The sequence below is a fragment of the Condylura cristata genome, unplaced genomic scaffold (assembly GCF_000260355.1).
Source record: "Condylura cristata isolate star-nosed mole 26May11 unplaced genomic scaffold, ConCri1.0 scaffold00023, whole genome shotgun sequence".
In the NCBI taxonomy this organism is placed as follows: domain Eukaryota; kingdom Metazoa; phylum Chordata; class Mammalia; order Eulipotyphla; family Talpidae; genus Condylura; species Condylura cristata.
The window spans coordinates 25240580-25253544 of NW_004567124.1; the positions used below are offsets into that span (position 1 = coordinate 25240580).

A 12965-nucleotide genomic window follows, 5' to 3' on the forward strand; every position below is an offset into this window, starting at 1 on the left:
CCATCTGGCCTGGGAAAGGCTTAGGTGTGGCAAGATTTGGGCTAAGGAGAGACTTACACAAAGACAGGCCCTTCAGCTGAAGCTTTTCTTCTAATTATCCAAATGTGGAAACCTTCCAGCACAGAGAAGGAGAAAGGGGCAGCTGACAGTCACAGCCCCACTTATGGGGCCAACACTAAGCACAAGGAAGTAGGCCAAACCTGGCAAAGACGGTCAGGGGTCCACTTGGGCCCAGTCTGTTGAATCCGCCCAAGAAAATCTCAAAAGCACTGAGGGGGAGGCCTCCTTGGTCTTCGCTGGCGAGGAGCGGAGGGTGGGGCGCGGCTTGCATCAATCCTTGGCCCTGGGCCGCCACATCCCTTGACCCTGCCCAGCACGCAGGCAGTCATCTTCACGTGGGCCCTTCAGCAGTGCTGGCTGTAATCCGCAGCATAACAAGGGCTGGGCTGAAGCCCGACATTCAGAACCCCAGGGTGCAGGTGCGGAACCACTGCTCGTTCTCAGAGGGAGACAGAGAGGCCTCAGTTTCTCAGGGCCTCCGCCTGGGAGTCACATGAACACCAGGAACAGAGGCTGGGCCCCCTGCCCAGGACTCACGCTGAACAGGGAAGGGCCAGGCCCCTGACAGCCCCCTGCCCAGGGCAGGTCCAGGCCTGCTACCATCGTGAAGAGCCCAGCATTCATTCCCACAGCGTCTGACTCTGGCCACTCTCTCTTCCAGAAGGCGGGCATGAAGGGAGCAGCGCAGAGGCAGCGTGACACAGGAAGTCCAAGGAGAAGCCCTGCACCTTGGGATTCCTGCTTTCATACCAGGTAGCATCAGAAGGTGACTCACAGAGGCACAACAAAATTCTCAATGTGCTCAAATGTCACCTGCTAGCTCCACACTCCCTTGGTCCCTTTTACTGCCTGTGATTTATACTTTTTCCAAAGCACACACCGACTTGCAATATTCTATAAAATTTACTTCTTTGTGGGAGAGGGGATCTATCTCCATCACTAGATTACCAGCTTTGTGAAGGAGGCCTCGGTCTTGTTTGTTATGATGTTCACAGGGGATGGAAGATAAGTACTCAACAGATATTGGTGAATGAGTAAATAAATCGTGAAGTCACTACCAGATCTCACAGCCCAGATGCCCAGGAAGCTCCTGAGTAGCAGTCCTGTGAAGCAGGCCCTGGGGGCAGCTCACTATTCTCCCCTACCTTAGGGGATTCACTAACACATTCGGGCAGGGTGACGACAAAAAGAACAAGAAGAATCAAGTCAGGCAGGCCAGTCTGCTAATATACTGTGTGATCTTGGGCATATTCGTTTACTTCTGTGAAGCTCAGTTTCTTCATCTGTAAAACAGGAATAATGCACCTCACGTAATCTTTAGGAGAACTGAAAAAAAGTAACATGGCAAAGTAACCAGCATGGTGCTCCTAAGCTCCTTGAAGGCCACTCGGGTGCACCAATAATGAGCAAAGGGCTATCAGGGTGAGCAACTGCAGCTGAAATTCCAAGCAACCATGGCAGCCCCCGCAGGCTGTGACTCATAGCAGCCTCATCCAGGCGTGGAACTGCAACTGACCATACACGCTCCCAAAGCAGAAACTGCGTGGCTTTCGTTACCCCGAGATAATGAGTCCAGGAGGTTTCCTAGGGCATCCTCGTCTGTAATTCTCTAAGATCTCCGCAGTCAGTGCCTTTCAGCTAAGTGGCCAGGGCTGGCCGTGAAAACCGCTGTGTCTCTTGCTTCTCTGCCGTCCCCGCTCCCCTTGCCAAAGTCATGAGAAGCCCAGCGAGTAGTACTAGCCCAGCGAGTGACACGGCCCCAGTGCAGAGCCACAGCTGGCTTCTCTGCTCAAACTCTCTAAGCACGTTCCCTTCAAAATGAGGACAAAGGATGGACCTGTGTGAGTTTCAAGACCTGTACGCCAGTCAAAATGGCACGTTTCGATCATTCCAGTCTAGCCACCAGGGCCGCTATTTAGCTCCCCAAATAAGTGAACTGACTGCTTCTTTCCTGGGGACGTTTGTACTTGAGGTTTCCTCTCCCCCTCCCCCACCCCCAACATTTAGTATCAGATTTCTCTGTCTTTCGAGATAGTTCAAATGTCACCTCTCACTGAGTCTTGACAGCCTTGTCATGAAGCTGCCCCACCACTCCTGCGCCCAGTTACTCACTCACTCTGCTGGCCATCACCAGGTTTAATTTTCTTCTGACACCGACTACTCTCTCAAAAAATCTTGCTCATTTGTACATGCCTGCTGGCCCTTCTTGAGCCTAACCCCCACCAAAAAAGCAGTGAAGCCTGTCTGTCTTATTCACTGCTGTATCCCCAGGGCCTGAAATGGTGCCTGGCCCAGAGCATATTCTCAACAAATACCTGAACAGATGACTGAATAAATGGGCAAACTAGGGAAGAATTAAGGGAGCCTGGTTTCAGGTGTGAGTTATGTAGGAAGACCAGGAGAAAAGCAGCGAGGGGACTGCTGAGGGTGAGTGTCCTGGCACAATTCACACCTGCCAGGGCAGGGAGTCTAAGCATGCCCTCGTCTCAGGTGCACCTGGCCTCGCCACTGCCCCCGCACACGCCCAGGCAACCCCCCCGCCCCAAGGCTCTCCACAGAGAGTCAAGAGGCAGCTCTGTGCTCCTTCCACTCAGCTGAGCACAGTCAGGGGGGCCTGGCGTCACACCTGTCCCAGTGCTTGGCGCTGAGGACCACAGCACACACTCCAACACGGGCTGAGGAAATGGTTTTCTCAGGACAGCTGGGGCCTCTCCCCACCTCCTCCTGGAAGCAACCAAAAGGTCTCCTGGCTGCTGGAACAGTGCCTGTTCCAGTGGGCAGGGAGCACTGTGCCCAGAACACTCACTCAGCCCAGGCCCTGCACTTCAGGACTATGGGGCAAGAGAAACCTGTTCCCAGAGCTGACTGACACCGCAGTGGCCACAGGGGCTTATCTAAAGCCCCTGGCCCCTCCACCACGCTGGCTAGAGAAGGGGCCCAAGTCAACTATGGATGTTCAACTAAACTAAGTCCCTCAGAGAGGGTATCCGGGACCAGCCTGGCATCCCGGGGCCGAGGGGCATGCTGTATGACGGGTGAGGAGTGGACTTCTATGGGGAAACTACAGCAAAGAGAGCCATGTCTGCCCTGAGACTTCAGACCTCTGCCGGACACACCCCCATCTCCCCACCCTGCCCTCCGCTGAGCTGTTTCATTTCCTTTCAGAAAAGTTTGTTTTGGTTTGATATTTGCCTCCAGGCCTCTGGGAGAATTTTCTGAGCTTTGTTTCTCTTCTTGTTTCTAGGATACCTGAGCTTCTCCTACAGCAACAAGCTCAATAGGAACAAGAGCTTGTGGGCTGGGGGTGGGGTTAGGATCACCAGATAGGAAGAGAGAGGGAAAGAGACTGCTTGGCTCCTATAGACTTTGGCAGCCCCCAGATCTCACCTCCCCCCTCACAGCCCTCCACCTTCATAACATCCCCCCACACACACACACACACACCGGGAAATTCTAGCAGAGTAAAACTAAAACATTTGCAAAGGGGCCATTCAGAAAGAAAGCACTTGAAGTCCTAGAAAACCAAAAGGTCAGAGAGTCGATCCGGAGCACTGCCCAGGGCTGACCCAGCCAAGCACTCTACTAGGTCAACAGCAGGAGGCCTCTATCTACCACCTGGAAGGGTAATGACTCCCAGGCACACACGCCAGGATGGGAACTGCCCATAAACAGAAGCACACGCCCTTAAAGGCGCCAGGCAAGAGGCCAAGGAGGGGTGCGGTGTGGGGAAGAGAGAGGGAACAGGGCTCCACACTGCCCCAGGCAGGCACACTGCAGCACACCGAGCAGCACCCCTGGCCCTTTCCAACCCATTCTGCATCCAGCCCTAGCCCCACCTCTAACAAGAAGGAACTTGGCTTTCCCAAGGCAGAGGCAGGCATGAGTGGAATTCCCCTGAGGCGGGCATCCAGTGAGAGACCATTTATCAACTTGCTTCTGTGGGGAGAAGGCAACAGCTTGGCCTCAGCAGGGAAAAGACTATGCAGGCCCCATGACACCCCACCACAGACGCGAAAAACCAGAAGACCACTCAGGAGAGACAATGACCTCACAGAAGTCTCCCCTGGCATAGACAGAGCTGCCCATAAACTGGGCTCTTCTCATTCAGATGGCAGGTAGACAGCTTAAGGGAAAGAAAGGCAGCTTTTAAAAATGAGCAGAAAGTCTGGGGTCCCCAACCCCATGTCATTTTCAGAGAAAGAGCAGCTCTGCAGTCAACCTACTTGGCTTAAAACCCCAGCGTAAACACTTATGAGCGGTGTAGCCTCCAGCAAACCACTTAACCTCTTTGAATCTTAGTTTCCTCCTCTAAAATATGGGGTGATAAAATTACCAGCCTCATAGTTGCTCTGAGTATTAAATAAAATAACTCATAAAGTAGCAGGCAAGTAAGTTGTTGATAACTTAGCTTTTTTGATGAATGATTTAAAAAAAAAATCCTATCTGGTACAAAAACCACAAGAGTTGTAGAAATCACAGTACGGAATTTGGCACGTCCAACTTGATGATGGCGGGAGAAGCCTGCCCCATTTTGAGGCCCTGTGCCTGGCAGCCAGGAAAAGAGGCTTACAAAAAACAAAACAAAACAAAACACTTATTTGTAGAAGCAGAGGAGTAAAAAGGCATCACAAGGAAAAGTACCAGCCTAGCCTGCCACTTTGCCCCATGGCACTGACATCTGTTAAAGTGACTGGAGGAGACTGGAGTCCCCAGCAGCACTATCAGAACAGTGATAAGTACAGACAAACTAAGTGCTCATCGAATGATGAGAAGACAAGCATGGTATACCCACATACCATTGCGATGGAGTATTATTTGGCCTTTAAAAAGGACGTGCTGTGACATGGATGAACCTTGAAAACATTATGCTAAACTGTATAAACTGAAGGAATTACAGTAAGTGAAGGAAGTCAGCAGGTAAGAGAAAAATACCGGATGGTTTCACTTGCAGGGGGAATACAGGGAAGCCGAACAAAGGGTCAGGAAAAAGGTAAAACTTGCAGGCAAACTATAGATCTGAGGCGTGCAGCAGAAGAAGGGGAGGAAGAGGGATCAAAACAGGGGAGGGAAGAGCACAGGGGACTGTGGTGACGGTGCAGGGGTGAGGTGGGGGTGCAGGACGATTCTGACTACACCCAAAGGGAGAAATCGAATAGTGCACAAAAGTGAACAGTGCGAGGGTAAAATTCTGAGTGAGAAAAGCGGGTCGCAAAAGGCCAGAGATTGCATGAATCCACTGATGCGAAATGTCCAGCAACACTATACAGACAGAAAACAGGTGGTTGCCTAGGGCTGCAGAACATGGGGGATGTGGACAGGGACCGCTAATGGACCTGGGGTTTCCTTCTAGTGAAAATATTCTAGATATTCTAAAGCTGACCGTGGCGATGGGTGCACAGTATGCATGAAAATACTGAATTGTACCATTTTAAAGGGGCAAATTGTATGGTATGCAAATTACATCTCAATAAAGCTGTTGTGGAAAATAACTAGGGGGAGACACTGAAGATGGTGTCAGGAGTGGCGTGTGAGATAAAGCGTGACTCTGTACATGTGGGCGGCGCGGGTGGCTACCAAGCAGGGCAAGATGGCAACAAGGACAACAAAGGCAGAGCCTCTGCCTGACCCTGCGTCGCCTTTACAAAACTGGCACCAAAATATTACGCTGGACACATCGTCCACAAGACACTAGGAAAGCCCAGCTCACCGCACCCGGCGTAGTGTGGCTATAAACTGCCATGCACTGAAGACGTCTCCTAAGGCACTTACCCAGCCGGGTAGGCAACTAAACCGGATCGGGGGTCGCAGGCGAGTCCTCTGCCTCCCGACACCGTTATTCCAAGCACCTTCTCCAAGGTCACCTGTTAGGGCAGAGAAGTGACAGATTAGAGACGGAGTGGGGTTAGAAAAGAGCAGAGGGCTCATGGACCACCCTGCAGTTCTGGCTCCTTTTCAGATATCCCTATCTCTTCAGGAAACTGGGGCTACTGACTTTTCCAGGTTCTATTCTGACCCCAAGTCCCTTGATCACATGGGGAAAGCCAGCTTTCAACAGGACTCAGGCTACCGGGACCATGGGCAAGAAAATGAAGTGGTTAAAGCCTGTGGCTACGGAGAAACAAGTGTTCCCCTGACTTGGGGAGGTTCCATTTACAAGATAAAGCCTTGGGTCCCCACGCTGGGCTCTCAGCTCCATGAGACTCAGGGGAGGTCGCTGACCTTCGTGCTTTGGCAGGCATGAAGACAGGCCACTCTGATCTGCCGAGCGCCAGAAGAATGTTAGGTATCAATTAAGTGACTCATAATATCCCTGACGTGTGCATTCCATCACGTTCTTCCCCACCATCAGAGGACTCCACCCCCAAACGTCTGCCAGTTCATATAGACTAGGAGGCGAGGAGGTAGACACATGGCTTAATGGTGTGTTTTGTAAAGACAGATGCTGAGAGCACTCTAATCATTATCATTAAGCCACAACTCCCAGAGATGAAAGGGAAACATGTGTAAAGTGCTCAGAGATTCTGAGATGAGGGGACATGGCCACATAAGACAGCCCCATCACTCCCATCGTCACCACTGCTGCCCTGCACCAACTGCAGCCCCAGGACCCACAATGCACTAACCTCAAATTAGTCCACTGCTTTCTGCTAGATGACTCCATGTGATAATCAGACTGCCTGGTAACCTCATTCACACTCCAAGTATGCCCCTCTAGTGCAGTATGGAAGCCCGGCCCTGGCTCCGCAGGGGTGTCCCTGGTCTCCACTAGCTGAGACGGGGCTTTGAATGCAGAATGTCTAGTAAACAGGCGGGACTGCAGACTCTGCCCTGAGAACTCAGACTCTGAGGAGACGTAGGGGCCCTATGGATGGTGATACGAATGAGAAACACTCCAGGGGTGTTCCTGTCTGTCGCAGGATGGTCTATTCCTAGTTCTAGGTGGTTTCTAGAGAGGGGAAGGCCAGAATCAGCATAGTTTAAGTATCTCTCCTTGTCTCTTACTGTCCTAGAGAACTCAAAGGTTCCTAGAAGGCCTGTTTAAATTCTTATCTTTAAGGGCCATTTTAGCTTGAACTAGGTCAGAAAAATATGTGGTATGGTGGCCAAAAATAAGCCTCCTGGGGTGTTAAAGTTAAAAGCTATTCCCTAGGAAGGTCCCCAAGAGTCTTCCATACTTCTTGGGGGTAGGGACCAGGAACTCCAATGTGCGCCCTCACTGATGGAGTGCATGGCGGCCTATAGCTCCACACCCACCCACAGACACTCAGCCAGCACCATGCTTGCCAGTTGCCTGGGGCCTATCTGAGGCTCTAAAGCTAACGTGGGGCAAAGTAACTTTGGACTATTATATACATCCTTGATAGTTTACCCAGACTTACGCTTCCTTCATTGCACTATTTCTTAGTAGCACCCAGTTGCTTTTCTGAAAAGACCGAGCGCCAGGCACTGACAGGAGAGCACAAAATAACCCCAGGGAAGTCCGGGGGATACTCGGTTGGGGCACTCCGCCCTATCCTGGCACTGTGCCTGTGGCTACCCCAGGGGGGGAGGAGTACTGGGAACATTCCTGCAGTAACGCCTGCCTACTGCTGAGAAGAAGGCAGCCGAGGAGTCTGAAGCCAGCACTACCCACAGCCACGGGAAAGGTCACAAAGTCAAGTGCAGTGAGCTTCTCTCTTCAAGTTAATCTGATATCAGGAAAATCTCTGGATTATAATTTGTATCAATCCCTCCCTTATGATATCAAAGAATCAGATCAGTCTGTTGGTTCTCCTCTGATGGGAGTTTTGTAGGTGTTGGGTAGGTGTTCTGTGGAGAGTTGACCCAGTTCCACAGAGAATTCTGAAACTAGCATGGACTATTTTTTAAAATTAATTTATTTATGCATACTGAACTGAGGAGCTGGTCAGAGGGTGCAGGGGCAGTGAGAGGATTCATCTGAGACAGAGTGGGGAGCAGAACAGGCCTACTGACGAAATACACTGCTGAGGGGGACAGCGGGCGGATCAGGAGAGGTCTGCCGCGCCATGTGGGTCACCTCCGGGGCCGGGAATTGAACTTCTGCACTGAAGTGGCTGTGGCCAGCTTGTTGTGCTGTGTCCTATCCCATTGTACCACCAGGGAGGGCCCACATGGACTTTTTAATAGCGATGTGAGTTATCAGACCCTAAATACCAGTGGTTTATCAAATTTCCTTTTTTAAAAAAAGATTTATTTTTATTTATTTATGCATACAAGAAAAGGATAAAGGTACAGGGTGGGGGTGAGAGGATTCACCAGAGACAGAGTGGGGAGCAGAACAGACAGATCTACTAAAATACACCACTGAAGGGAACAACAGACGGGTCAAGAGAGGTCTGCTGCACCATGTGGGTCAGCTCCCTGACCAGGGGATCGAAGTCATGCTGTAGTGGCTGTGGAGAGCCTCACAGCGCTGAGACTTAAACCCTGGGTCTCCAAGGAAGCTCACGGTTTATCAAACTTTCTGACCACAACCCACAGTAAAGACTAACATTCTATCTACATATATGCCCAGTACATACAAAAGTATATGTGTGGGATGTACATAAACTGAAGCAAAAGCTTTACAACAAGGGTTACTGCTATTGCATAAGATATACTCTATTTTCTATTATGCTTTATTTCATTAAAAATTCTGGAAAATGTACAAAATGATGTAGAAATAAACTTTTGTAATAAAAAAAAACTACATTAAAAAAAAAATTGGCCCTCCCTGGTGGCGCAGCGGGTTAAAGCACAGCACTAAGAGACTAAGGCCACTTCTGCATGAGTTCGATCCCCGCCTGCCCCGGGGGTGACCCACATGGTATGGCAGACCCACATGGCGTGGCAGACCTCTCCTGACCCACCCGCTGCTCCCCTCAGCAGTGTAGTTCGTCAATCTGCCTGTTCTGTTCCCCGCTCTGTGTCTGGTGAAGCCTCTCACCCTCTGCATCTCTGGCCTGTACCCCAGTTCTATATGAATAAATAAATAAATCTTTAAAAAAAAATTAATTCTGGGGCCCCTCCCTGGTGGCGCAAACGGCTAGGACACAGCACTGCAAGTGAGCCACAGCCACCTCAGTGCGAGTTGGATCCCCCACCCAGAGGTGACCACATGGCGCGGCAGACCTCTCCTGCCCCACCCGCTGCTCCCCTCAGCAGTGTACTTTGTCGATCTGTCTGTTCTGCTCCCCACTCTGTCTCTGGTGAATCTTCTCACTGCCCCTGTTCCTCTGGCCTGTACCTTAGTTCTGTATGAACAAATAAATACATCTTTAAAAAAAGATTAATTCTGATCATGGCCCACACTTGATTTCCAAGACCTACGAATGAGCTGGCAACTCCAGTTTGAAGTATCCAGGTGTAGACCACCTCTTCCACAACCCTCGGCTTCAGTTTCTGATCGCCAGCACCTCTGTGTTCCTTAGTCACTTTCCTCCTAAGATTCTCAGCAATGGAAAAGACTTCCAGTCTAGAAAAACCCCAAGGGCAGGAGTTTGCCTGGGCTCAAGCTTTGGTTATTTTCAAAAGAATTATGGTTTTGGCTTTTTCTGGCTTTCTGAGCAACTATGAGGTTGGGGGGAGAGGCCGTTTCCTTTGGCTCTGAGCAGGGGGAGGAGCAGGGGAAAAACATTCAGGGGCATCAGCTGGTTTTTATTTTATGTTCTAACTCAAACCAGCTTCCTGTTTGCAGGGAGGTTATGGGCTGAGCTCCACTTTCAAAGGATCTGACAGTCCAGAGCTCCTGCTAGGCCTCCAACATGTAAGCTCATTTTGGAAGATCCCAGCACAGAGCTCTTATAAACTGACTCCCTCCCATAACCTTCTCCTCATCCTCTTTCCAAAAACACAGTACAGCTTCCATCTACCCTTGAAAATGCAGACAAAGCTGGACACTCCCTGGAAACACACCACAGGCCAACTGAAGCCAAGTATAAGCACGCGTGTGCAGGAGCCAGCTTGCACTGGCTCATGACTGCTGATTGCCAACATCATTTCCCATGTCCACGTTCAGTGAGAGTACACTGGAAGCTTGAGATCATCATGGTGGGAGTGCGTCCACCAAGACATCAGAGAAATTAGCAGACACTACACCAGCCTCCCCACTCCCTCCCAGAGCCTGTGAACATTTACGATACACCACTGAGTTCTAATCCCCACTGTCTCTCACTTGGATTATGGCTATAACACCTGTGTTCCTCTGCTGCAGGTCTTGCCCCCTATAGTCGTTTCATCAACATGGCAGGTCACATTCTCTTTTTTTTTCTTTAAGATGTATTTATTTATGCATACAAGAACTGGGGTACAGGCCAGAGCTACAGGGTTTGGGGGTGGTGGTGAGAGGATTCACCAGAGACAGAGTGGGGAGCAGAACAGGCAGATCGACTGAAATACACTGCTGAGGGGAACAGCAGGCGAGACAGGCGAGGTCTGCTGTGCCATGTGGGTCACCCCCCTGGCCAGAGATCAAACTCATGCTGCAGTGGCTGTGGATCGCCTCATACTGCTGTGCTTTAACTCCTTGCATCACCAGGGAGGGCCCAGGCCAGGTCACATTCTTTTAAAATAGACACGAGATCAACTCATCAATCACTGCTCAAAACTGTTCACTGGCTTCCAATCTTGAAGTTCACTCCACATACTTCACCTTGGTTTACCAAACCCTAAGTCATCTGGCCTCTGGCTGCCTCTCCTACTTTACTTCCTACATGTTCCCCCTGGATGCCTGACGCACCTCAAGCAGATTCTAGCATAAGACCCCTGGTCTATGTTATCCTTTCTACCAGGGCACTCCTTCTTCAACTGTTCACATAAAGTTAAGTCACTCAGGTCTCTGCTCAAAGATCTCCTCCACGAACAAGGTTTTCCAGACTAGCTTTTCTGCTCTCTATATCCTGCTTTACTTTTCTCTACAGCATTTAGAATCAGGTGGTGACCTGACATTAATTATGTCTCCATCCAAGTACTCACTGTCTTCTCTATCCATAACATGAGCTTCTTGAGGGCAGGACTGCCCCTCAATGAGGTCCCCCTAGTACTTTATACAGTGCCTGGTACACAAAGGGCATTTGGTAAATACTGGATGAATGAACAAATGCACAGCAGAGGCTTCAGGAACAGTGAAAGATCAGACATAAGTAAGTGCAGGGGAACAAGGACATTTCAGGCCTGTAGAGATGCTCTCCACAAAGGATCTAAAATGATTATGACAGAACAGCCAGGTCCAGATGAGGACAAGCACAAGAGTACAGGTAGCAGTTCACTTCCTAAGCTGATGGATTACTCTAGTATTCCATTATCTTTATTTTATGTGTTAAATATTGATTAGTCAATGTGAAAAGAGAGAGAGAAGGGCCAGTGTGGCTCAGTACCTTGTGAGCAGCACCCTTTTACAATTCGCATCCCTGACTTCTCCCTGTACCCTCAAACCATCTCAGTGATGTTCACGGAAAATGAAAAAAAGTGGGGGGTAGAAGGGTGGGGAGGGTACAAAGAACTCAAGTATATGTGCTTTTTTTTGGTTTGGGTTTCTCCCGAACGTGCATATAAGGCTATCCACTTTTATGGAACTGGCTAGAAACTTCTGGGTGGAAGCTTCTAAGAACTACATTTACACCTCTTCCCCTGACTGCTAAGCATGGCGGCAGGGGATGAGATGAGGCCTCCTCAGCCTGGCCCCTGAACAACCCCAATGAAGGGACCTCCTGCGCTGACCATGCTGTGTACGAGCCTGAGCAAGAATAAACTATCTGTTAAGTCAGGAGATTTCGAGATGATGTGGTCGCAGCATGACCAGCCTGGTGATAGTCATACTTTTGAGCCACTTACATTCTTTGATTTTACACGCTTAGAAAGTATCAAGGGCCCCAAAGGGCTTTTGTTTATACAAATAAACTATCAACATTTACTATATTCAAAACTACAGTTTAAATAATTTAAAATATTTATTAATTCATTGAAAAACAATAACAACATTAACATAACACTCTTATTTACTATAACTCTGTTTCCCAAAAGAGAAGTGAGAGGCACTGTTTTACAATTTTACAAATCTCGTTAATGTCAGCCTTAATAGAAAACAGCTGGAATCTTGCATCTGCACTTGCAGGCAATCTGTTGCATTGTTGTTCTAGTTGAAGACAATCTGGCCCATATGGATATGCAGTTAGAAAAGGGGTATTATCACAGATGTCCTAAAAGGATTTTAGGTATCCAGGGGTCCTCAAACCACACTTTTGAGAACACATGTCCCAGCCCCTCGGGAATACGACTTCATTTTTCCAAAGAAAGCAAGCCCACCAGTATGAATTGTGACCTCAAGTATCATTTGAGGAAAATGAAGCAGGAAGGTGACCTGATGAGAAAACAGCTCGAAGTCTGGGTTGGGGCTTAGAATTCTGGCAGGAACTTCGGCTCCAAACTCTCAAGACCCAAATGCTCATGAAACACAGCCTGAAAGACACACTAGTCCAGCTGACTATGGCCAGTGACATGGGACACAACTGCTACCAGGTAGCTGGTACCCGGAACATCTGCAATTCTAGGAGTCCTGGGTTTTGTGCACAAGGGAAAGCTCAGTACCAAGAAAAAAGCAGCCATTTTGCAACTCTACAATGATTTGCACACATAAAACACAAGCTAGGAGTTAGGAGAACACTCAAGTTGTGACCCAGCCTCTGCTTTTTAGCAGATGGAGAGTGGTGAGCGAGAGAAAGCCCACACCAGCCTGAAAGAAGGTGTCACCTTTCCTTGGGCAAGAGGCTGCAACAGGGCCAAATTACTACAGGTACGCCAGAGGCAGCCCGAACTCCCGCCACTGCCAGTGTGTACCAGGCATAGCAGTGTTGTGTCCTCCTGAGAGAAAGAAGGAAAGCAAAGTCATCCCTTATGTTAATGAGATA

At 49.4% G+C, this 12965-nt stretch overlaps 1 protein-coding gene across 6 annotated transcripts in view; it reads right to left on the reverse strand.

Moving 5' to 3' along the window:
- Positions 1-12965, reverse strand: part of MAPKBP1 (mitogen-activated protein kinase binding protein 1) — a 47134-nt gene that overhangs the window by 18192 nt on the left and 15977 nt on the right. For all 6 annotated transcript variants that reach the window (XM_012728641.1, XM_012728643.1, XM_012728642.1 and 3 more), the window contains exon 3: positions 5830-5921. In XM_012728641.1, coding sequence (XP_012584095.1) covers positions 5830-5921 — 92 coding nt within the window. The remainder of the gene's footprint in view (positions 1-5829; positions 5922-12965) is intronic.